At 37.5% G+C, this 27,987-nt stretch overlaps 1 protein-coding gene across 1 annotated transcript; it reads right to left on the reverse strand.

Annotated features, from left to right (window-relative positions):
* Positions 1–3,889: 3,889 nt before the first annotated feature.
* Positions 3,890–27,850, reverse strand: LOC576153 (ecdysis triggering hormone receptor subtype-B). Its single transcript, XM_776490.3, has 2 exons — positions 27,777–27,850; positions 3,890–5,365 (listed from the first exon to the last, which is right to left on the reverse strand). Exons 1-2 carry the CDS (start codon positions 27,805–27,807, stop codon positions 4,065–4,067), a joined length of 1,332 nt encoding a protein of 443 aa, XP_781583.2. The 5' UTR covers positions 27,808–27,850; the 3' UTR covers positions 3,890–4,064.
* Positions 27,851–27,987: the final 137 nt, after the last annotated feature.

Here is a 27,987-nt window from a genome sequence, read left to right on the forward strand (position 1 = left end):
ATTTGCTACAACAGGTAAATATAAATATGTTGTAGTATTTTTTATTTTTTATTTATCATTAATGTCTTCATATTATTTTTTTTTGCCTATTTAAAATTTTGATTATACAGTGTATATGCATTATCAATGATTTTGATAATGATGAAATCTTGTAAAAGGCTTCACCCGTCAACTTAAAATATTTTTGAAGAAAATTGATTGGACAGGAATGAGATGTATAATGGCTAAGAAATACTCATTAAATGGCATTATACATTTACTAACTTTTGTTCTCCTTGCAATTTATTTTTGTTATCTCTTACCTTAATCTCCTATCACCTCTAATCACCTCAACCACCTCAACCACATGATTCTATATACAACACTCGGCTTCCGCAACTCTTGCTCTGCAATAATTTCCTACACAAACCAACTTCCGACTTCAACCCTAGACCGAAGGTATAGAGTGGTGAAGTGTGACGTCATCACAAATCTTTTTTTTGAATTTCTCAATTTTTTCTTCATTTTACGAAGGAGCATACAAAATAATGTCCAAATGTCGAAAACCAATTGAATATGTGCAGTATTGGCTGAGATATGACAATCTGAATAAATAGATTTCCTAAAGGAGCTCAGTGTTATTTTGCTCTGGTTCGCAATGTTATGAACCAGAGCAAAATAACACTGAGTTCCTATAGGAAATCAATTTATTCAGATGGTCATAGATCAGCCAATACTTAACATAGGCCTATTCAATTAATTTTCGACATTTGGACATTATTTTTTTACTCTCTTTTAGAAAATGAAGAAAAATTGAGAAATTCAAAAAATAGATGTGTATGATGTCACAGCTTCGGTACCCTAACTCTAAATCTAACGTCATAACCAATTGCAATCCTAATCCTGTACTTTTAAAGCCCTTTTAAAGGATATTGCCAGAACATTTGTCGTACAACTAACCTCACAATCAAATCTAATGGTCGCCCATCACAAACGCAACCATATCACCATTACTACAACCACCTAAAACCATGTCTACTTTTGAACATCCCAACTGCCATCATTAACATGGGCACCTTCCCTACCATTACAACCACTGTCAATGTCATCATTACCACGAACACAATTGACTACATGTATCACCAATTAACCAAAGCCATTACAACTACATTTTGTAATAAATGGTCCTCTTAACGTCATTTGGCAAGACATTAATCTACATTTGCCACTCTACTGTTGAATTAAGGGTACCCAGTAGGAAGAAATTCCTTGAATGCTTTACCGCCTTATGACGGCTCAGCAATAGCCGGGCTAATACTTTTTATTAAGCACAGTAGAGTACATGTACTTTCATATAGTATCTGCGTTATTTAAATGAACCTGTTATTGTTATTATTATTATTATTATTATTATAACTATTCAGAAGGTGATTATGCTTTATCAGGGAGGCTCCAGGTTTATATTCTTTATCTTCAGCGTGAAAAAGTAAATTCTCTATATTTTAGTTACTGGTAGAGACTATCTCCCCCCAAAAGAGCGCATGGATAATATGAGAATGAATAAGTATACATGACAACCCATTTTACCATTCTGGATGAAATAACTTGAACAATAAAAACAGAGGGAGTTTTTGGCACTTGTATGTTTAATGATAGTTCTTACACAACAAGACACTGAAACACATTATACAGATATACATGTATTTTGCATACATTTAGATCAAGCATACTTGACGCATCTACTCTTATACATTCATGGGGAAAAATAAACTTATTCCTCTAACATTGTTTTTTACATTTGTGGACAAGAGCGACAGCGGGAGTGTACGGGAGGAGGTGTCCTATAATCTCTTCTCGTCCGTTTATGCCTCCCCCTTTCATTTTCTTTCCTTGTCTCTTTCCCCCTTTCCCCCATTTTCACCACGCACATTACGTACCACACAGAAGAAACTCGTTTACTATGAAGTGAGACAAATTTGATACATTTGCATGAAAGTGACTACAAAATGATTAATTATGGATATATTGTACGAATTGAACTTGTGCTCGAGGTTCTGATGAATGTTTGAACACATTTAAAAGATCACAAATATTATAAGTGGGGAGAGTAATTGTGTAAGCGATGCCAAGGCAACGAGACAATAACATTACCCTTGATAACTTTCAAACATCATTGTGAAAACATTATGACGAATATTTTAGAAGGAAAGAAAGTAGTATTCTGAGAGTAGGGGCAGTAGTAGTGTACGTATAGTTTAGTATTAGTATTAGTAGTAGTAGTAGTAGTAGTAATAGTAGTACTAGTGGTATAGAGTAAAAGAAGAAGTAAAAAACAACAGTAGTAGAAGCAGCGACAGCAGCAGCACTGGTGTAGTAGTAGTACGTATAAGTAATATATATCGTTGTCATTGTAGTAGTAGAAGTAGTAGAATATACATGTAGTATCTATTATTATTATTAGTAGTAGTAGTTGTTGTGAAAAGTAGTAGCTATTAAAGTTATAGAAGTAGCTTCGTAATAGCAGTAAGTAGAATAGTAGAAGAAGTAGAGTAATAATATTTGTAGTAATAGAAGTAGTAGTAGTAGTAATATTATAGTAGTATAGTAGTAATAGCAGTAGTAATAGTAATATTAGTTGTAACATGATTAGTAATAGAAGTGTTAGTAGTAGAAGAAGTAGTAATAATAGTAGTAGTAGAAGAAGAAGTAGTAGTAGCAATAGCAGTAAAAATAGTAAGCAGTGTTGTAGACAGTATTCTAGTAATATCAGTAATAGAAAAGTTGGCGTAGAGAAGTAATATTAATAGAGCAGCAACAGCAGCAGCAGAACTAATAGTAGTAGAAGAAGAAGTAGTAGTACTAGTAGTAGCAGCAGCAGCAGCAGCATCAGCAGTATTAATTATAGTATTAAGTAGTCGTCGTCATCGTCGTAGTTGCTGTTGCTGTAGTATAGTAGTAGGAGCAGCAGCAGCATTAGTAGTTGTAGTAATAGTAGTATTAGTAGTAGTCGTCGTCGTCATCATCGTAGTAGTAGTTGCTGTCGGTGTAGTAGCAGTAGCAGCAGCAGCAGCATTAGTGATTTTACGGCTACATGTTATAGCAAGAGTATAAAAGTAGTTAGATAATCATACCACCCATCTTCATTAGGTTTTAAAATTAGTATTCATGATAGTTGAAGATGTGATTAGAAAATTCAAAGGAAAATATACTAATTGAGGATGAAAAAATGAGGAGGGGAAAGTAAAAAGGTAACCTGGTGGGAAATAGTGGAATTAAAGGTTAATTTCAACATTTACTTAACTTATATCATATTCATGAATTAATCATATTTTACTGATCACGTAACAAAACATTGTATGTATAACAATTACCCGTCTGATTTGTATCACATATACATACCAACATATTTAACTTAACATATAGTTTATAATAATGTGTACATGTACTTTAATATATTTTTTTATACATTATTTACAAACATTTAGTAGTGTCATCTTAGCAGTGAGCAAAATGAGACCTTTGGACTAATAAAACTGTTCTCATGTGTGAGGTTATTACATTCTTCTGATGTAGATTCACAAAGTATTTTACATTAACAATTATCATTAACGCGATTATATATCAAAAAAGAACTTTAAAGGGAATGTTATGGTATGACTACGATAACAACATAATGGATTTTCTTCTTGGTTACCCTTACCAAATCACCAACGATCAAAATTCAAGCAGTTGGTGATGCAACTGTTGGACATCTTGAATGCCTTGCAAGAAAAGATTTGATGTCTCTATGCATAATGCACATTATGACGCATCATTTCGATTGCGTCGTTTCTGCGCCATTCGAACATAATTATATTTGGGACATTTAGCGCTTGTACGAATAATTCAACGAATCGATTGTACTGTTCATTTTGCATGTTTTGCATTCATGTTATGTACGGCATCGCTGTCACAAGGCGTTAAACAGAATTGTGCAGGTTGCCGAAGTAATCCTACGTCAGCATAATGACGCTTCACAGGCAAAGGGCTTTAAACTGCAGATCATCTTCAGCCCTAATCATATTCAAGTGTCACAATGCTGTGCTTTAACATGCATGATCAACAGACTTCTTGGTGAATCGGAAGCTTGAGGTACTGGACAAAGACCGACTAGACATGGAGCGTCTCCGACCATGAAGCGACCCGCACGGGAGAACGGACTTGAAGGCAGCACGAAATTTCGTTGAAATGAGGTTATAGAGGATTGGATTGATGGCGGAGTTAAGGTAGACAAGAACCCGGCATACAGTGACGAGCGCAACAATCTGTTGTGGGGTCAGACGTTTGTGTTCTTGTGCCGTGCTGTAGATGCCCCAGAGATTGAATGCACGGTATGGCATCCAGCAGATGAAAAACACCACCACTACGTTAGCGAGCATGAGGATCACGCGCTGGTGGTTCCGGCGGGTGATCGCGCTGGCTGTACGTGGGGACGTCATCGATGACCTCTTTACTGAGCCTTTCGCATCGGAGTTCCTGCTGGAGCGGGATGTCATTGACGTCGACGTGTGATGCCGCTGGATCTTGTTCCCGTAGATTGTATGAGCCGGTTTGTCTTTCAGAGATTTCTGCTTCCAGCTGCTCGGTGTGTCCTGGCGCTTCAAAGGCGGCGACTGCGCGCTCCGGCTGCCGCAGTCCGCATCTCGACTGTGGAGCGCAGCTACCATGACGTCATCATCGCGCGAGGGATTTTCCTGTTCAGCGATGATATGGAGGTCTGTCAGCCTTTCCTGGGTGCTGTCATCTTGACGCCCCTGATCACCCTCATGTTGTGTCTTCCAATGAACCAGGCGAGACAAACAACCGCAGTCTAGCCTATGGAAAAGCTCACTGAAACAGTTCCTACCCTTGACAGTTTCGCGTTTCTTCAAAGACGCATCACGTTGCTTCAGGTTCATTGACCCATCCTTTGCCTTCGTTCGAACACTCCCGCTCTCAGATTCATTATCCCGAATGTTGGCCATCATGTAGTTATGCTCACGAAGGGTGTTGGCGATGATGTAATAGATGCACGAGAGGAAAAAGAACGGAAGGAGAAAGAACATCACGGTGGTACCCGTCTCGTAGACCTTCTCCCACTGTTCGTCGATCAATGGCGCGCAGTAGTACCGGAATTCACCTTCATGCACGCATTCGGGCACATAGATGATGGTCATCAACAAAGGAATGTTCACCAACGCAGAGAAGATCCACACGAGGAAGCAAACCACCAAGGTTCGTCGAGGGGTGCAGATGTAGTGGGCCTCAAACGGGGTGCATATTACGTAATAGCGTTCCACGGCGATGGCGAGGAGGGTGAGGATGGAGGCGTTGGCGGCCAGGTTCTCGCTATACGGTACGAAGTAGCCTGCAGAGACAATAATGTGTTAAATTTATTAGCAATACTACCAAAAAAGTAGTGGACCTAGCATAGCATTCTAACAATGAATTAAGAAAGTACATGTACTGTATATGAGATGTATGACAGAGGAGGAGAGAGAGACATAAGAAGAAGAGCGAGCGAGAGAGAAAGAGAGAGAAAGAATGAGAGAGGATGGGACAGAGAGGGAGAGAGAGAGAGAAAGAGAAGGAATACAAAGAAATGAAAACTGGGGAGAGGGAGAGAGAGAGATTTTCCCCATGTTTTAATTATTCTTATTTAAAAACAGAAAGGGGTGGGGCTGACCTCGCTGATACATAAACCTAACACGTTATGTCAAAACGCAAAGCCTCATTATTAAGTCAAGATACACCAGTCGATGTTAAGGAACAATGTCAACAATTTCACTACAAGTGACCTAATCTCGTAAATGGCGTAAACGATCACCCATTACTTCTATAGATGCCTGACAATCTATTTTATGTAATGTATGGTAATAGTTATAATTTTAGGCTCCCTAAGGCACCCCAACAAATTTAAGGAAATTGTTTTCATTTCATTGATTTCTTTTGCTAATTCAAATAATGCCAACTCTCATTCATCTTTGCGATTTTCACGATAAAATGTAAGCACTTTCATTCTCTTATCACTTATTGATAATTTCCTTATTGTACTGCCAATAGAAGGGGGGGGGGGGGTAAGAGCCCCCCCCCTTTTTTTTTGTCCCGAATATTTGAAAATCGCGTCGGCCGCAAATTCGTTCTGTGGTGGGGGAGTGCACACTAACTTTTTTGTTTTGTTTTGTTTTCCAGTACATTTTTGGCGAATTTGGGGCTGATTTTAACACTTTCTTTTGGGCCGGGGGTGGGGGGGGGGGGGCACGTGCCCCTATGCCCCCCTGGATCCGTCCCTGCGTATGAACATGCTTGTTGAAAAATCTCTCGACTTTAAAGAAACTTGACAAAAAAGGACAATGCTTCCTCTCAATAAAAATTGTGCGTCTCGGTTTGCTATAGATTGCGAGGTTTGTGAGATGGTTGAGGGGTACTTGAATACACAGAATACAAACACGATATAATGGGGAACCATCTTGAGTTCTTCTTCAGTTTGCTGGAAAAGAAATATTAACTGATGGAATGATTTCCCTTAGGACGAATATATACAGATGACATTATATTGGTGCTGTAAATGAGAGAACTGGGGTCAAAATCAATCACTTGGATTTCGCGGATTTCCAATTTTCTAGAATTCTCTAGAGACGAGCTATAGCCCTACATGCATGTTGTACGCGATGTTTGAAGCATTTTTGTCACTCTGTATATGAATATGGGGAGCTCTGGCTAATTCCATGGAGATAGAGACAGTCAATAGGAAAAATAAATGTCTTGATTTAATGTAAGTATAATCTATACTATCCAAGTTTTTGTATCGTAAATTCCTATCTAGCGTTAGTGGTTAGTCACTCAAATTACGATACGAAAACTATTTATATAACAATCAATTATTATGAATATCCAAAAAGTATAGTATCAATTCTTCAAAGTTCATAAAATATTTGGTGAAATGTCATGCACGCAATATGATACAAATCATATACCCGGGGCAAAGGCATGGGTAAATCAAGTATTTGGGGATAAAAAGGGAAATGAATGGGATAAAAAATATATAAAGCAATTGATAAATAGTCAGGCAATGACGTCACAAACTGATAACCAAATCGCCAATTTGTGTAGTGATCTTCTAATCTCCATAGTTTTTCATACTTTAGACAAAAATTCATAACTTCCTTATTCTGTTATCCGATTTTAATTAATTTTTCTCTGTTTCTCTTGTGGACTTTACTTAGCCTTTAAGTCCTCTCTGAGGGGCAAGGCATTGGGATTTATGCCTAATACCGAAGGGCACTAGCCCATCGACGTGGTTACAAATCCGGAATGTCCCTACTACGAGACGACTGCTCTACCACTGAGCCACCGCGCCTCCATCGCCAAACCCTCAATCCGATTAAGGTCCAGTGAGTGACTTGTAATGATGAGGCGGATTGTACTTAGGCTACATGTCCCATCCATTTGTATGCCCTTAATTAAAAAAGTCTTTTCATAATTTAACATGCTAGTCTTATGGGAAGTATACATGAAATTTCAATTAAAAGGTGTATTACAGGTGTTTCTGTTGTCATTATACCCCTCAAGTCTCAACACCTCTCATTTCACAACAGTTTTGCCACCTTGTTCTTTTTTTAAAGTAATCTCGTACAATGTTAAATGATCATTGTCTAAATCATGAATATTATCATTGTGCTTTCATGAAAATTTAATACATGTATGTCCTGTTGCATCTATACAAAAAATAATCTTAAAACAGTTTTCATGCTTCATAACTACAGTTCTTTTCATTAATGTAATATCCAACATATTTATCAAATTAAAGAGACACGCAAATAACTTAATGACGCTACCAACTGGATACAGTTGACTATTACTCTAATGATTAACTTATTGGACTTGAAGTTCAAAATAGAAAAAGTAAATACAGCGTATCGGGTCTTTTTTTTTATCAAAGGAAAATTGAACGGAATCGGCCATACTTTTGTTAGGATGAGTAAAATAAATTAGTCCTGTTTGATTAACCAAGTATCAGAATATGAAATGACAAATGATATATCCCACCGCTGGCGCATATTTATGCCATGAAGTGAGTGTCGGATATAAATCTGGCAATATCTCAAACAGATGGCATCTGTAGCAGGCCGGGCTTGAGAAAGGTCAAGTAATACTCTTGAGACAGAATGATGTCCGAGGAATCGGGGGATTAATAAGACTCTGAAGCGCATCAGATGATAACCAGATAAGTATAGAAATGAAGATAAAAAGAAAGGAAAATAGGTCGATGGTATTCCAAAGAAGCACGAAGTTAAAGGTGCTAGATTACAAAAAAGAAAATCGTGTTCTATCTCCTGACTACTGGGATCACTCAGAGCTTTTTGATGCAACTGGTTGGAAATATATTGTACCTTTAAGCTTATATAATATAGGTCATAGAAAAAGAACATTGAGGATGAATTTACGGTACTGTATATTACTGGTCTTGAGAAAGTTAAACACATCATAATTGTTATGCCATACAATCCAGGTGGTATTTTCTTTATATTCATTTCTTAAGGAGACACCTGTGTTTAATCCTTAACTCGTTATATACTCTTTTGCGCACGTAACCAGGAGAGAAGATGAGAAAGAGAGAGAGAGAGAGAGAGAGGGGGGGGTGCGTGTGCGTGTATTTGCGCGTGTGCGTGTCAGAGAGAAAGTGAGAGAGTTAGCACAAGAAATAATACGAAAAGGGTTGGGGACAGAGAGACAGATCTAGAGCGTGAATGAGAGAGAGAGAGAGAGAGAGATATATAGAGACAGGGGAGTAAGAGAAATAGATACACATTCAGCATGTTCAGAGACATTAGATGCATACAGCTACGATAAGAACGGAGAACTTGGAGAAATTGAAAGGATTGGGAAAGAGAGAAAAAAAATGAACGAGGGAGCTAAAGAGCATATCTTTTTATGACCAAATTCCAGTGAATCTTGATATATTTTCTGGACTCCATAAATGTCAGCAATGGAAATATTTGTATTGAGTTATTATTTTAATTCTGAAATGATGATAGTTTATTAGTCAGTTGGGGTGCATCAATTATTCTTCTTTTAGGGCAACCCCTATTTAGGAATGTGCCATAAAACTCAATTAAAATCAAACGTTTGAAACGTATCACATTGTTGTCCCTTATAACAGGTTCATCCCTCTCCAGTAGATTTACATGCAATAAGGACCTCAACCACGAAGGCCGATATGAACATTCTTGTTTTATGGTTCAAATCGCACTGTTAGAAACAAATGTAAATATTGCATTTACAATAATTTTCCCCATAAAAACATTTGTAAGTAATGGGGATTATTAAACAGTTATCAAATATTACCAAAATACCACATTATTATTAAAAGGGAGCTATATCTAACGACATAAGCACAGCGACAGTGTCACTTTTAGATTACACCCGTAGGCATATATCTCCAAGAAATAAGCAAAATGGTACATTATTATTTTCAAAATACATTTTTGTCCTTACCCACGCAACATGAATTTACTTTCTTTGTGCATTATTTTTTATTTTGAAGTTCTGCCTTTGGCAAACCACGACCCTTGGTATCCCTAATATATTAACCCACTCGAGAAAAGAGGAGTCTCTTGAATCATGTTTGCACTATTTTTTTCTCTCAATGGATTTAATGGAGGATGAGTGACGTGAGGTCATTAATGAGTAATTCATTCCAAAGACAGCTCAGTCGTTTTTCCATGTAACACCACTCGCATCTTTGATCATGAATAGTTATGAAGAGAGGTTAAAATGGCGCTTAATTATTTAGTGCGTTTATACGTCTAATGGCGCGAAAGATCGATCTTTTATTGGAATATATTTCCCGCTCGTGATGTCTCCGAGGAGACGAAGACTCTCTTTTTATTGACTGAGTATCCTTTTCCCTCTAGAATATGTTTAGATCTCCAAAGGAGGTACGCTAACTTTGTAATATATTGAAAATATGCGTGGGATGAGAAATGACCTGCTATAAAATTATGGATAGTTTTTCACTTATTCGTCAAGTTTGGTGCAAAACATGTCGACTACGCGAATCGCAATTTTAGTGGTGTCTTTGAGTGTGTGTGTGAGAGAGAGAGATAATGAGAGAGAGAAAAAAAAAAGGGGGGTTGGGGGAAAGGTCAATAGGCTATTTAGAAGTACAACCGGTCCGAGCCCCTGTGTGGTACCCTTTTAGTATAGGCCTACCCTAAGTACACACTCATACACGCACACACACACACACACACACACACACACACAAAACCCTCAAACAATACCATCTGAATAGTTTTATACAATTTGTATTCCCAATTGTTTTCTTCTCCATGACAAAATCCTAACCTGGGTTTCCGAATAAAATAGGTTCTAATGCAATTTCTGACAAGCCCCCACTCCATTTTTAAAATTTATTTTAAATATGCCTTTTGTGTGGGAGCACATTTCTTTTCTTCGTGTATATGCCCAGTTATGGTATGCATCATTAAGGTTTAGAAGGGATCAGGACTCAGGACCGGTTGTGCCCCCCCCCATCCTCCAATCTGTAACACCACCAAATAACTACTGTTTTGATTAACTTATAGCTTTCACTGTATTCATGGGGGTCAGTCTTAGCTAAATTGCGAGTATGTGAATGACTGTGCCTTCATTAACTCTACCAGTATTCACATTCATCTATCTTAGTTTGATAATCCCTACTATCATTAATTTTCATATCATCCAACAGCAATTCAATACTTCAAATGTTAACCATCCACGACCATACATAAAATTGCCCAAGTCATCGATCACTCTTGTGTTATAACACAATCCCCATTTCTGAATCGTGATGATAAGTTATTTGGAAAGGCACACTAAAACAGTTTGTGAATAATTTTTACACAATTATAAAGGCAGAGTAGACAGTTGTGACATTCTCTCATTATTATTTTTTGAGACCTTTTCTGTTTCAAATAACGCCAAAATTTAAAAAATGGGGGATTCCAAACAAAATTATTAAAGATTAAAACACATATTTGGCAACAGTACCCAGATTTGTAACGAACAAAATTAGATAAACATTAAAGACTTGAAGCACTTAAGTTTTTGCATGACCGTTTGAATTTAGGGAGTAGTGCCAGACTAAACGGGCCCACTAAATTTCCCGACCGGCGGGAAGAAAAAAAGAAGCGTTTATGAACTTTTCATTTTTTTGACGCGGCCTGATAGGTTAAGTGGAAATTTGCCGCCAGAAATTTGCGGAATGCCACATTTTTGTGGAGAGTACGGGGGAGGATGGGGGAAGGATTCGATATTACTGTCCAGACTAGGGGCATGCTGCTCATGGTGTGTGTTATTACATTATATTTTTGTAACCCCAGCCTACTTCTTTGTAAATTGACAAAAGAAAGTGTCATTATAATGCTAAAATCTATCATGAACAGCAACCAACAAACCATAAAAGTACTAATGAATTCATTTAAAACGAATAAACAATGTGTAATTGTCTTAATTTCCTTTTCCCTGTGGCTCATATCTACTTATTAACTATAACCAATAAATTCCACCACCGTAAACTCGATATACGATGTATAGAAGTATTATTACGTTCATCAAAGGCGTATCCAATATAGCATGGGGAAGGTGGACGCCCCTGTTTGCCTTCTCCTTCCTCCATGATATTATTTCCAGTGTGTTAACCGCATGCGAACCTACCAAACTACGTTCTGCCTGGCCCTCTTGTTTCGCACCCTCCCCCGCACCCGTTTATCAATTGTTGGATACGCCACTATTGGCAAAAATTGGAGACGACAATGCGGCATGTAAGAAGTGCTAGGGGCGTCCACATTAAAATCACTCTGCATCGACTGTTCTCTTAAAGGTACACTATCGTGACCATGTTCCACAATTTGAAGAATCTTAAAGTGTGCTGCGTGACACTTTTGAGTACACGTTCCTTTCATTTCATATTTTCATTCAGAAAAGAACATTATTACACACAACATGTTTTCAGATTATAAATAATGTGACAAGTCGTAAACCATTGTCATTTATAGATATACTTGTTGATGAATAACAATTAATTGTTAATTGATTTGTAATTCAATGTTACCTGATTAATAATATTACGCCTGTCTTAGCATGAATGTATATCATCCACGGTGGTTCTCAGCGTATTTCTTCATAATACATTTAAACATCATAATGTAAGAATAATGATGATTATTTACTGCTGCGTGGCACTGTCGAGTACATGTTCCTTTCATTTTATATTTTTCATTTAGAAAAGAACATTATTACACATGCTTCGACAACAGTTTTCAAATTATAACTAATGTGACGAGTCGTAAACCGTTGTCATTTGTAGACATACTTAAAACTTTTTTAATTGATTTTTAATCCAATATTACCTGATTAATTATATTACACCTGTCTTAGCATCAATGTATACGGCACTGTGGTGCTCAGGGTATTTCTTCATAATACAGTTAAACATCATATGATTAAATATTAATTCTGTAATGATCATAATCATTGTCATCATAATCATCATCATGACCCATTTACCATGTGTACCAATTACCTAGATATAGAGTGTGAATAATGTAGATCAATGTGTAGTCAAAAGAAATTAATGCTGTCCGAGATCTAAAGTCCGGGGACTGGACAACTCCATCATTACATCTCTAAACACATAGTCACTCAACTTTCACATATATATATCCAAGTACATGTAGGTCAATAATAGGACTTATCAAATTACGTGTGAAATCGTGATCTGATAAAGGAGAAATGGAGTTAATGGATGCTCGCAGTAACGTCGAACCAAAAATTGCTCCAAGAAGTCTTTTTCTCCATGCATGGCGTATCCAGAATTCTTTAGGCTGGGGATTTGGTGGGACGGGGGCACACGTCCGAAATTTATTCAACGAAAAGTAAGCACATACAGATTATCGCATTTTGGGTGCCCTTTTCGATTCAGGTTATCTGACAAGCAAGAACTCCAACTTCCCAGGATCAGCCATTGCACTTCAGCCTGAAAATTCTTTTCGTGAAATAAAAGATGCAAATTGATTTAAGAATTTATTGCTTCCAAATAACATTTTGGTAAAGCATATGTTCATCTCACGGTGTAAGCACCGCGCAAAGAAAAACATTTGCATGCTACAAATTGATGTTACAAGATGTCAGGCAAATACGAAATTCCAACAATTTCTTTAAACGGCAATTCCTGAGGGCCATCTTCAGTGCTTGCTCGTCAATATATGTGAAATTTGATTATGTCTGAATTGACGTCGCTTCATTTGAAATATACGACCATCTTGGAGAAAGAGAAAGGGAGAGAGAGAGAGAGAGAAAGTGAGAGAGAGAGAGAGAGAGAGAGAGAGAGAGAGAGAAAAGAGGGAGATACCGAGAAGGGGGAGATGTGAGACAGAGAGGGGGAACTCAAGAGGGAAACAGAGAAATAACGAAAAGCAGAAAGAAAGACTGAGAGATAGATAGAGAGAGGGGGGACAGAGAACGAAAGAAAGAGAAGGAGATAGATATTATTTAATTGATGTTCGCGAAGCACGGGGAGAGTTTCGCTTCCATGACGGCGGGGGTGTACTTCTCAAAATCAGTCACGAACTTTCAAAAGGGCGGTTCAGCATTGTAAGAAAGAGGGGCGGGCGGGGGGGGGGTCGAAATATTGGAAAGCAGTGACAGTTCGAAACAATTTGAAACCACCTTCCCTACCTCTGCTTCAAGCTATCTTAAAATTCCCAAAGATTTATAATATTCATCTGTCGCCTTCTCATTTTTGTGTATCTGGGGCAGATGGTTTTGACAGAGACACAACCAGTGCTCGTAGCTTTATGAAGCGTTGCAATAAAGTATCGTATTTAGTTACCGAACCGTAATCCTAAACGTTACCACTATCCTCAAAATTTTGCTTGATATTTAAACGTAAGTTAGAAAGCGAAATTTTGTAAAATTCAGTCTCCTATAGGGTTGTGCTGCAAAGAAATGCGAGTACGTAAGTTTAGTCCCAAGTGTTCTCAAATTGTTTCCTTTCTATGTGTGCTCCCGCCAAAGACGGAGTTGGGTTTGATACGATGGTACGGCAACCCCCCCCCCCTCCTCTTCGCCCCCACCCACTCATTTTGCAGCCAGGTACGACATGATTCTTCGTTTTTTGCTTAATATGTTATTGTTTTAGTTTGTATTCATTGTATTGTTTTTATTTTTGCTCAATATTTTTTTTATCTTTTCCGTCAGCAAATATTTCAAAAATTGTCCGATCACCCTTAACCTCCTCCATTAAATTTTTTTTTCGACGTCCCTGCTTTCCGTACGTATCGATCCCGTTACCTCTATACAGAGTTCCTGCACGATTTCACTGTCTTCTGCCTAGTATCTTTCAAAAACGATAACAGCGACTCTAAGTAGATATAAATGTCAGCATTTTATTACTTGATTGATACTGAATTATATATTCGTTGCTTTTTATGTCGGCTGCATCTATAAAGTTGAGTGGCGGTAATGACATTGCTAGAAAATCCATGAATGAGAACTTTCAGAAGATGGATGATAAATTTTAGACGTCAGAATTCCGTTTACAAAGGATCCTTCTAATTTAATTTATTGAAAACAATCATCACAAATTATATCATGACAGTATTGACATACATGTAAAGATGAATTAATCAATGAGCGATAGGACATGAATCCAAAATGGAATTCACGTATAGGTGTTTCATTTAATAGTTCTGTATGCATTTCCATCTTGTACACTAAATGTGTTCTCTTTGTTTTTCTTTGAAAGCTGTAAATATATACAAGGGGATAGTTTACATTGAACCACGACTCAGAATGAATTGTTAAAATTATGCATGTGTTGGAAAAAAAAATCATTAACCTTCTCAATGTTACTAACTAAGAGCAGACAACAAAAGACTCACATCATGCCATCATAAAGGTCATATTATATTTTTCTTTTTTCAGAAAAACAAAACAATTAGGGCCTATGTAAAATATTTTTCCGCCAAGTTTAAAGCACTTTGAGATCCAAGATTCAAGTGCTAATGCCTTTACCTCGCGTTTGAAGATAATATCCCGGTAATATTTTGATCTCTGAGATATTCACTAGTCACGTAGTACTGAGGAAAAAGGGGGCGGGGTCTTGGTAATGCGGATTAATCTTAGTGCTATTATTTCTCCTAAATCCTAATCAGTCCATCATTTACTTTCTCTCTCTCTCTCTCTCTCTCTCCCCCTCTTCAGCTCTATTAAGCTATTTATTGTTGTTCTATAACGCATTTGGATATAAAATATATATCCACAAAATAGAATAAAAATTAGTATAAGGTAGGGGCTTTATTTCAATCGTAAACGCTTAAGTGAAGCACTGCATGGTGAGGAAAGATGTTCGTCTTCAAAAAAAGTTTATTAACTATAACGTGGAATTTTCCCTCGTAAACAAAATAAATGAAAGTAGAAAACAACAATTGAGAACATAAGAAGGATATAGATGGGTATTGAGAGAGGAACAGGGGACGTGGGGATAGAAAAAAGAGGGAGAAAAAAATAAAGAGAGAAAGAGAGAGAGAGAGAGAGAGAGATAGCGAGAAAGAGAGAGAGAGTAATGAAGAGGAATGGATAAAGAGACATGTCAAATGCCACGAAGAACACAAAGGGTATAGAATAAGACAGATGAATAGATTGAGAGGACACGAAGAATACTAAATTAGAGCTATTCAAAGCAAAATTTGTGAAAAGGAAAATAAAAATACAATTCAACAGTTGATTTAATCAAAAGACAGGACATAACGCGAGTAATACAAACATGTACGGATGGTAAGCGAAAAGAGGAGAGTATATAGAGCAAGCTAGAGTACAATCTTAACATTTTTCCCGATAAATGGGGCTAAAATTTAACCGCAGATTCAACCTTACTTTCTAATAGAGTAATATAGTGCGACAGACACGACACATCGTGATGGGAAAATGGGATGAGGGAGAGCAATTCTAGATTCAAATCCTGAAGAATTACGGCTGTAAAGTACGCTGTCGGAAAAGAATCTGAGGAGTGCTTTTAAAAGGCGCGATAAGTGCCATTTAATGGTCGTGGATTTTTCGCCGGACTCTTGAAATCGTAAAGATCTTTGCACAGACTATATTTGTCACTTGCAAGCAATGAGAACCGTGACCAAATCCTAAAAATCAGGGGATAGTGAAGCGGCAAGGTGCAATCCGATAACATAGTAAAATGTGAAAAAGAACGAAAGAGGAGTCTGAAATAAAGGAGGGATATTCCTTTTTTTAAGTGAAACAAGAAAATATATGTTTTCCCTGTGAATGAAAGGGGGACAAAAAAAATTGTATAGAATATTGCATCAGGTCTTTAAAACATACATGTATTATTGATCGAACATTAAACAAAAACATGCGATTAGGAAAAAAAAATAAAGAGATGATTGCATTCTTTGTTAAGAAGCAATTTTAGAAAAAAAAATTGCACACAGCTTATATCATGATTGTGTATGATGCGTTATTCGATTTAACCCACAAAATATGATTGTATTCTACGAATCAGTGTGTCAGATGAGGGTTTACCAAACCAATTTTTTTTTCCCTGGGAATTAAAGGGGGACAAAAAGAATTGTATAGAATATTGCATCAGGTCTGTAAAACATACATGTATTATTGATCTAACATTAAACAAAAACATGCGATTAGGAAAAAAAATTAAATAGATGATTGCATTCTTTGTTAAGAAGCAATTTTAGAAAAATACATTGCACACAGCTTATATCATGATTGTGTATGATGCGTTATTCGATTTAACCCACAAAATATGATTGTATTCTACGAATCAGTGTGTCAGATGAGGGTTTACCAAACCATTTTTTTTGGGGGGGGGCGGGGGGGGGAGGAGGGGAGCCGTTGGTTGGTTTTGTTGATACATGTATACTTCGTTCCATCGGTCTTTGGGTCTTCGGGTTAAAACCCTACTTTCCGAAGGATCGGGTGTAACGTACTTTTTGAAAACACCCCTCTTCTTTTTCGCGGAAATGTCGGGTCCAGTTTACCCAAGAAAACCCTTTTTGATACCAGATAAATAATCATAAGAGCTCCTAAAAAGGCCAGCGTTAGATGCTTCGTTATTGTCTGATTTTATGGGCAAAAAAGAGGAAAAAATATCAGATTTATCCAGAGAACCATCTTTGAAAAAATATGACTATTTGCATTCAGTTACCCGACCTTGATTCCTTGAATATAGAGGCACGTTTTCACAAAATATCGCGTAGCCCGACAACATGACTTTTAAATGTTAAATATGGGGGTATGTTTTCACGAAGGGTCCTGTAATCCGGAAACCCGACTCGACGCGAAAATAAGATGGAACGAATAAGCATTTGTGCTAGTTCTGTTGTGTAGATAGCCGCCCCCCCCCCAAAAAAAAAAAAATAAATAATAAATAAAAATAATAAAAATAATAATAATAACAATAATAATAATAATAATTAAAAAAAAAAAAAAAAAAAAAAAATATGATAAGGGTATTAGAAAAGAAACCTCCTTTAGGACTGGGGTTATACGAGATTTATCCTTACGACTCTCATAACTTGTTTTTAAGATAAATGTATCATCCTCATTTTGTTGGTTTCACATGCATACCTATTTCCAATAATCCGCACATAAAGCATTTTAAGGCTGTCAATGGCAAGAATTTACACCTAAATCCTGCTGTGATTTATTTCTACCATTAAGTGCAAATCTACATCATATTTAAGGAGAGCGTGTACTCAAATCTTCGTCCACACTATCTTTAATGTGATTATGGTAAGCGGATTCTCGCAATGGATGTCACTTACAATATTTATCAGAGCTAGGCCTCGGGTGATAAATTACATTGAATGAAAGATATTTGCCCTGGTATTTAAATCTCCTCCTTTTTGATAGAGGTCCCTGACTTTGACAGAGAAGAGAAAAGAAAGGGGGAAAAAGTAACATCGCTGGAGAATATCCATTCGTCGATTCCGACAAAAATTTGGCGATAATCCTATAATGATTATCGTTATCATGCCGGTACCATTATGATTATTTTAAGAAAGTTCGTGAAATTGCGGCTGAGATTGGCATTTACGAAGCATTAGCAGGCGTAAGGTTAACAGAATGAGTTTGTTTTTTGTTTTGAACTCGTTTTACCTGACTGATAAGAACGCATGTGTATGTTTGATAGTAAGCAACCAGGGGCCAGACGGATTTAAGTCCTCTCCAAGGCACTTGGTATTGAAGGATTAATGCCTTACCAAAGGGCACGAGCGCATCGACTTGGTTTGGTTTCAAACCCGTGATCTCCTGGTTACGAAACCATTGATCTACCAATGAGCCATCGCACCACCCCCTATTGTCACTGGTGTATATTGATGTCGACGAGGAGGGAACCACGTGCACCCCCCCCCCCCCCATAGACACACATCGCATTGCGAAAAGAAGGGGTAGAGAAGGGGAAAGGGGGACTGGGGAAGGAACGCAATGCGATACGTGCTATTTCTTATTACTCCCATCTCATAAGATCGATGCCCCTCTATGGTACCAACGCCCCCCTCGAATTCTGGATCCATGCTATGTAACTGCTACTATTGTGTTGCATATCCGAGATCTAATTTTCGTGTTAAGGTAATGGTATTATTACAACTCAGGAGCAAAAAAAGGAGGTGAAAATATTCTGTTTCTGAATTCATTTCGGCATAATTTTCTCTGCATTTTCCTCTTCAAAATTGATGCTAGCATTATCTGAGTGATATCTATTAGTTACCCTTTATTTATATGCCATGTGTGCTAATCAAAGACCTAAAAGGGACTTTTAGATTTGCGTGGACTGCAACGTGTGACGTTCTTTTAGAGCACTGGCAGTCACACGTAGCAGTCCACGTTGTCGTCGTGCAAATCTAAAAGTCCCTAATACCGGACTGAGGAAAACTCTCTTATCGGTCGATGTGTAGCTAACCATAAAAGGAACTGAAGTCTTGTGAAAATATTGTATGAACTGTGAGGGTGGTATGACATTGTCAGGGCATTACTGCACCAGAATACTGAGTGTGGACATACGTCCATGCATTTCTTTAATTTTTAAAATTGAAAATTACACAGTAGAGGAAAGTGTAAAACATAAAATAAAGCAAACAAAACTGATGTCTGAGGAGGTTTTTAGAATACATTTACATGTAGTTACTTTGGGAGAGGCTCACATGTAGATCAGTTTTCTTTCTTTTTCTATAAGACTCGATGATTCTTATTTTAATCTTGCGAGTTGTTAAAACAAATGTCAAACAAGCTTTTACTGAAGGATCTTCTTTCATGGGGTGTAGCAAACTACTTTTCTTTGCATACGTGGATGAGAGGTAATCCATACAGTTTGCTGTATACCAAATAACATAGCAGACCAATTTAATCAAATTCGGGGTACGCATTTACATCGCTAATACCACAGTCACACTAACGACTCCGATCATACCAGACCGAACATGTTCTGACGATGCTCCGGCCACAATTGCTCCGGACTTTATTTCGTCATAGCCTCATAGCCTAGGGTTAGGGTTAGGGTTGCTGTTCGGTTTTAGGTCAGGTTTAGATATAGGGTTAGGTTTAGGGATAGGCTTTGTGTTAGGTTTAGGGTTAAGGTTGAAGTTAGAAGTTAGTTAAATGTATTAAAAACTACAGCGAAGCAACTGTCGCATGTGCAAGTGATGAACAACCAAGATCGATTGTAGCCCGAAAATATAAAATATCCGATTAGCCTACGTTATATCCCCCACCCCCACTATGGCCAAATGTCGGTCGGGTTGGAGTAGGTTTGGTGTTGTGACTGGAGTATTATAATGTCAGGATAACCTCCACCGGGGTCATGGAGACAATGCACTTTAAATACTAAAACATTTTGTTTTTGAATAGTAAAACATAATTTTGTTTCTCAATGCGAAAACATTGTCTGTATCTATACGCCATCACCTGTTTATTATTTTGAGCATGTTCAAATATCATCAAACAAAATAAGTCAATATTTCTGTTCTGTGTATATAATATGAGGTTCGGTACAAATTAGGCCAATGGCAGAACTTTCTTTGAGAGTACGGTCTGCCGAGAGCCAGAATAGTATAAAGTCGTTACATTTGACAAAGGGTTCGTGAAAAACATCAGTCGTCATTTTTGGGGACGTAAGAATGCGTCAGCTAGCCTACTAAAGTGGCCTTTGACGCGACATGTTAATTTGATATCGTACAGAAAGCGAAGGTAGAATGAACAAAGAAAATTTGCTCCGAATGACTGGCGCATGCACTAATTACCTTCAAGTGCTTGATTAGCGCATGCAATGGCGCAAGCGGAATGGCGCAAGCGGAATAGCGCAAGCGGAATAGCGCAAGCGGAATGACGCTCCATGCGTACATGTGCAAAGGGCAATCAATTTTTTAGCTCCCATCAGCTGATGTGACCATGGTTAGTTCTCTAGAGATAAAGAGACATACACTCTAAGAAGTAAAGGTGCCATTGGGGTGCACATTTGCATCCACCTATGCGTTTTTGGCAGAGGGTGCTGCTATTGTAGCAGAAATGTGCCTTTCTTTCTTATTGTGTAGTGAACAATTTTCTAAAGGAATAACATGCTAATTATTATCAATGTTTTCCTTATCTTTGCTAAAAGTGTTTTTCTAAGAAAAATGACAAAGGTGTTGAAACATCACCAGCGGTTCAGCTTTTGGTGTCTTCTTCAAAGGAATTGCAGTTAGAATTATCCGAACGAATTTAGAAAAGCAGGATGTGAATATACTTCTTTGGAAGCTTTTGTTGTTTTTCTCATCCCAGAAATTTCTGCTGACCTAATTTAAGTAATATCGTGACACGTCATAATATACGTCATCATATGACTCAAAGCCGATTTGGGGTTCATATTGCGATAATCTGAGCTGTCCCTATAGACGCATCCCACCATTTGTTTTTTTTTCTTCTTCTCTGCCTTGCCCTCGTTCTTTCTGTTTCGCTCGTTAGCACCTAATTTTTGTCCGAATGAATAAAATATTCTTCAGGCGACAATACTACTGTACGTTAATCGTATAATACTGCCCCCTCTAAGGGATGCGTTTCCTCGGCTTGATTTACAGCTCTTCCAATTCTGCTTCATGAAACTCCAAAATAAAAAATATGACCAGCCTACTTAGCTATAAACTTACGTATATATAAACCCTTTTTCAGAAAAGAAGAGGAAATATGTCAAATTCAGGAGAAAACATGACAACAAACAAAAAGCCTTACCTAAAGCTGATTCATTTGTAGGCCAGTGCTTTTTTGTTGACAATTTTCTAGGCAGAGTGTGTTTTCGTCATTCCATTTTGGGTACTGATTACCAGAAAGGAGAATTCACTATCACAATGGATGGATCACCTTATTCTTTAAATACGCATCTGCGAAGTTTTGAGATACAATCTGATTTCTTTGAGTTCACCCCTATACTGTATTCCAAAATAAAAATAATAACCAAACTTTTGTCTGTAAACTTGTTTGTACCTTCTTTCAAAATGAAGTGGCAAAAGAATGTAAACTGAGGTAAAAGACGACAAAAAAGCATAACAATTATTCTTAAACGAATTCCTCTGAAGGCCAGCGTTGTTTTGTTGGAAAAAAAAAGTTCCTGTGTAGTTTGTTTGTAATCACTTCCTTATGGTAATTGCAAGAATGGAGAATCTACCCTCAAAGCGGCCGGATTTACCCTAATCCTTTTTATGCCATCTGTGATGTTTTCAAATATTCCTACTGATTTCTACCTCACTTTAAATCCAAGATAATATTTAGAAAGGAATTAGAAATCAACCAATTTTCGGTTTGCAGATATTTTTAGACCCGTCTTTCCAAGGGTGGATTACTATTGCATAGATACCTCATATTTAAACAGGTCGTATTGAGGGGGGATTTATATTGCGGTAGTGAACCGCACAAAGTTATCAAATGAGAAACTAATGCATCAACAAGCTCTGCTTCTAGTTAGTTCCTCTTTTCTCGTGCCATTACTTTCCTTTTTGTTTTGTTTCATTGTATATGTTTGTAATATATATATACTTATTCACTGTATTACGTTTTGCACGAGAAATAAAATCATTTGTATTTGAATTTGATTATTTTGAAATTCCGCCTAGGCCTATAACAAAACATACAAATAAGTAATATAAAAAGAGACGTAACGGCGCAATGGATATGACAGCACCAAAATAACAAGAAGTTCTAGGATTCGAAACCTAGTCGGTGCGCTACAGTGCCAAAGTGAAATACAACTCACCCACTTTCGTCAATATGTTCATGGAAAAATTGGTTTGTCATTTATATTTGGTTGTGACTGAGTTTGAAACAGGGCAAATCTATCCATGAAAACAAATGGGGTCATTTTTCACCTTTTCAATATTCAGTTTTGTTAGGACAGGGGAGTATCGTACAATATCATTATTCGAAAGCACAGAAAATCTTCTCCACTTAGACCTAGGGACACAGCTAGAGGTCCAGATCTTGCAATCGATGGAAAGCTATTCTACGGCTATCCAGGAACAAATAACAAACAGACTAACAAGTAATAGCAACCGACTTGGCGCTCCCTTCGCCTATTTGTTCAAGAGCCTGGGCGGCGTGTCACGAAACAATCGTAAGTGCAAGTTCGCTGTTAACCCATGGAAACTCATGTAATAAATTTAACACGCGCTTCAATGGGATGTCGATGAACTTGTACATTATGACGTTTTCGTGAAACGACGCCTATAGGACTCGGTGTCGCGTCGACATTCGCACGTCATTATCTCCTTGCTAAAAATTACCTACATCAAAACGCCATGATCATCACGACCATCAGAAAACTGAAATATTTCTATGAAGTTTGAAATTTTGTAAAGCATTTCAATAGATCTTTACCAAATGGCGACACATGTTACAGAGCTTGGAGGGCGGTGGCAAATCTCGCAATTAGTTTAAGAGGCATTCATTCTTCATTTAATGTGTGAAGTAGATGTCGGCTATAGACGAAGAAGAACGAGCTTGACAAGTGATAAAGCACGAATTATTTGCTCGATTAACCTTCTCCCCGACACCATTAACCCTGTGTTCAGAATACCGAAAGGAACAAAAAATGTTTTAGTCTGAACGTACGTTGTTTAGAAACGTCGTATACTGAAAGCCTGTTGAGTATCGTTTCGAACGAAAACTCGATAAAGAGCCACCATCTATAGTTCTATTCTGAACGTCGTATCGTACGAAAATCGTATAACTGGGCGGGGCTTAACGTGACCGCGCACTCATGATTGGCCGGCTGTCATTTCAACAGATCTCGTCAAAATCATGCAGTTTTTGATACGACATTTCTTTTTACGATGTTTGTTATCTAGTCCGTACGCAATACGATAATTCTTCATACGACATTTCTTTATACGATGTTTGTTATCTAGTCCGTACGCAATACGTTGATTATTCATACGACGTTTCATTTTACGACTTTCGTATACATTTCGTACAGTCTGAACAGGCTAAAACGGTTTGGGATCGGTGAAAAAAATGAAGATTACGTGAGCCGTCCTCGTTACGAAATGCCCTATCACGAAATGACATTGATTTTCCATGGTTGGTCGGGATGAACTGTCTCGTAATGAATTTTCTTCCCACTGACCTTTCTGGAGCCTATACTCGCAGGTCGTAAATCACAGGGTTTTTTTCGTTGCCATTTTGGAGAGCAAAGTGTCAAGATGAGGAATCTCTGCAGATCACGAAGAAATCTTCGAATCACAGATAAGACAATAATTATCTTCTATCAAAGAGTCAGAGTGTCAAAAAAAGATTATTTTATTGATTTGATTTTCCCATTAAAAAACCCCAACACATTTATGATACAAACATGCATTATTAACGCTATCAGATTCAGAGGGAGGGGAGGACTTTATGATGTACCTCGAGTGCATTACAGTAGGGCATTTTCGTAATGTAACCAAATGTGTGCATATGCCTTTGTGAACCACCTCGATACGATTGATTTCATTCACCTGTTACGATCACTGTATCTCAATAGTCAGAATTCAAATTGTATATATTAGTTGTTGCCAGGTAGGACAAACATTATGGCTTGCCCCACATAACAACACGTAATATTATGTGATACTCGAGCCAATAAATTTGGTGACATTACCACAATGACCCATCGGTTTGAAATGCACCCATTTTCTTTCGATCGGCGCGACGAAGTGATAGATTTCTACTTGCCATAATTCATGTAATTAGTGAACGGTATACAGGGCATTCAGGTATTGAGTGAAAGTTCATGGCCGGTGTTTGACTGTGATTGTGATATGGACAGCGAGGTGCTAGAAATTAGAAAAGATTTTCATCTCAGTATTCACGAGTTTTGATTAATAGATGTTGCCTCTTTGAAAAGTCCACCCACTTTCCCATGTATTTTATAGAAGATCAAAGCAAAATAATACTCACGGGGAATAGGGGAATATTCATTTTTTTTTCTCGGGGCGGGCGGCGTGGGGGGGGGGGGGGGGGGTGCGTTAATGTTACTGGGTTATTTAAAACGGTGATTCAGCACATGTAGTATAATAAAGTACCTATTGAAATCTAATGGGGGGAATATAATGTCCACAGAGAGAGAGAGAGAGAGGGGGGGGGGGAGTACACTGTGGGCGTTCTTATGCATGTGAATGTGAACTTATATTTCACAGGAATCATTATAAGGAAACAATACTGAATACCAATGTTTTTTAATTGGTTTGAACTTGAGGCCGGATAGAACTGCATGATATCAAACGACATAACAAAATATGAAACAACGCCACATAAGACGGGAATTGACCCTCATTTATCTTCGCACTAATGCTATACTTTTTTTTCTTTCCTTCTTCGGTATTTATACCGGGCTTGCCTGTATTTAGGCTACATTTACGAGCTAATCTTTGCTTCGGGTATTTGTACTACGTGTACTATGGTGGGCAGCTCGCCAGCTGTAGGGAACTCTAAGCAAACACTCGCAAGTTTACATTATCATCTTCATCTTCAAATTGACAGAGAATTATAGAAATCGATATCGTACTGGCGAGTACAATTTATTCGAAATACAAAATCCTTAGTTGATAAAATAATAGTTGGGACTTCTCGATAATAATGAAGTAGGGACGTGATGATCTTAACTTCCACTTTAAGTATTATGTTACACCTGTGTGCCAAGTGGGACTAAAAAAAGACTAGCAGTAATATTATACACTTTTTGGACCTGTATCTAAAATGCATTGTGTTATACACGAGCAAAGGATGATAGGGCAACGCATAGTCTACGGAAATCGATGGTATCGCTATTAAAGGGTAAGTCCTCTCCCCCAAAAATGCTTTTAATAATAGATGCAGAAAAACAAGAGAAACAGAGCCAAAATAATTTGAGTAAAATCGGATAACTAATAAGGAAGTTAAGGATTTTTTTTAAAGTATGAAAAACTATGGAACTTAAAAAAATCACTAAACAAATTGCAAATTTGGTTATCACTTTGTGACGTCATTACCTGACTATTTATCAATTGCTTAATATATTTTTTTATCCCATTAATTCAGTTTTATTCCCCAAAACTTGATTCCCCCATGCCTTTGCCCAGGTTAAATAATTTGTATCATATTGCGTGCATGACATTTCACAAACTCTTTAATGAACTTTGAAGGATTGATACTATTTTCTGAATATTTTATATCATTGATTTGTACATAATTTTAATAGTTTATCAAAATACACATTTTTCATGATTTAACTGAAAAAAATACTTTATACAGTATACTTAGTACATCCACCAAAAACATGTACTATTAATATAACTTGGATGCTGGTGTGAGGAAATAGGAAATTTATATTATCAATTTAAAGAAAACATTTCGTGGATAGTGAGGCAATGACATCACCGACTCGTGAGTGAGTTGCCAATTTGTCTTGTGATTTTCAAAGTTTTTCAAGTCAATAAAAATTCATAAACTCTCTTATTAGTCATCAGATTTTGCTCAAACTTTTTTCGATTGGTTTCTCTGATCTATCTACTTCTATTGAAAGTAAGTTATTTTTGGAGTGGACTTACCCTTTAAACCTACGTTGTATATGGGAATTCAGTGGTCAACGGGTCAACTAGAATTTCAATATAATAATGAAAGTAACTCATACACTTAAAAAACGACTGGTAAGCTTCTACGGATGTCAAAATGGAATGAAAGTGGTTTTATATTTTTAATGTAAAATCGTCAGGTGGTTCAATATGGGGCTTATCGTGCAGTGTCTGATGTAGATAACCTCGTGAACTGATGTTATCTTAACGACCAATATTTAAACATTGGTAAAGCAAGATAACCTGCATAAACCGGAATATTCAAATATAGTGTCTTTAAGATGTCTTGTTGTTGGAATAAGTGCATGCCTGTGGCGGGCAACCTTCCTAAGAGGGTACTTTAGACGATTCGGCTACTGCACATTTTGACAATATTTGGGAGGGATAAGAGTTTCCCTGTGGGCTATTGGGACGACTCAGAAAAAGGCGAAGGGTTCACGAAAAGGCAGGTGCTAACACATTGCAAATACGACAAACTTGTAAATGTACCAACAAACATACTCAAGGATCTTAAATGTAAAGTTGGGTGTCCCCCTTGCTAAATGTAGTCCTTTATTTAAGACCCATGATCACGTCTTGGCCCATTTAACTACGTGCTTCATTTAAGAGAAAGAGAGAGAGAGAGAGAGAGAGAGAGAGAGATTGAGGGAGAGTATATACATGTAGATAGGGTGAAGGGAAAAGGAAAGATCTCATTTACAGCCGACATCAAATTCTGTAGAACTTTGCAGGAAATATGAATATGTCACGTATGTCCTATCTGTGGAATTTAAACGTTAGAAATGTCCTAATATTCATATTATGCAAGGAAACCCGTTTACTTTCTAAACTTCACTGTCAGACACTTTTGAGTGACTGAGTGACTTATTATTTTCTTTGGTAATAACTTACAGAAAATGAGCTGAACAGGATACATGAACATTTGTCTACATCAATAACCCACTCCTTGTAATCTGGCCAAAGTTAAACTGATTGAATCTTTGCGCAACACCAAACGTACCAGCATTCGGTACAAGGGTCTGAAAATCAGACTATTACAAAATGAATTGCAATCACTAAAGTCGATTTGACAACTAATGGTCGTTTTTTCCTCACTTAAAGGCATTTTCAAGCCCCTTTTTTTCTTAGGGAAGTTCTAAATTAGTGTTATCTTTCAAATGCCGTTGGAATTTAACATTTTCATTTTGGGGGCCTGCAAATGGGACATATACCTTTAAAGGTAAAACATATTTAAAACTTCTCAGATTAGGCTACTTTGGGTAATACATTTTTTAGCAAGCTATTCTAAAATTGGTAATGTATTTTGTTCATATTGGTAATTATTTTGTCCATTTGTTATCAGCAAAACCTGGGCTAAATCAATATTTCCTAATTAGCAAATAGCGCAAAATTCAAATTTGCTTAACAACGAATGCATAAACTATACTATACAAGGCTTTTAAAATTGCCTCAGGATGATTTTGTTCGAAAGTCATTGCGATCGTGTTCGAGATGAATTAACCCATTGCTTACTGGAACATGGTGGTCCCTGTGTTAAGTCTATGGGAATTAGACAATTCAGTAGTCAACGGGTTAAGAACGAATGATATGGCTGCCGATTGATGATACTACTACTACTACTTCAACTACTACTTCCACTATACTTACACATGAATTTTCCCAGTGGCCAGCCCGTCATCGGATTGTAGGTCTCCACCAGCCCGACAGGCACGCATATCAAGAGGACCAGCATGTCGGCAATGCTTAGGTTTAGAAGAAAGTAATTGGTAGAGCTCCGCATGTCGTGTTGGCGCCATATTACGAGGGCTACCAAAATGTTACCCGTCACCCCTACGAGGAACAGGGTTGTGAACGTAAA

This window comes from Strongylocentrotus purpuratus, unplaced genomic scaffold (genome assembly GCF_000002235.5).
Source record: "Strongylocentrotus purpuratus isolate Spur 01 unplaced genomic scaffold, Spur_5.0 spur5_scaffold_15, whole genome shotgun sequence".
NCBI classification, from domain to species: domain Eukaryota; kingdom Metazoa; phylum Echinodermata; class Echinoidea; order Camarodonta; family Strongylocentrotidae; genus Strongylocentrotus; species Strongylocentrotus purpuratus.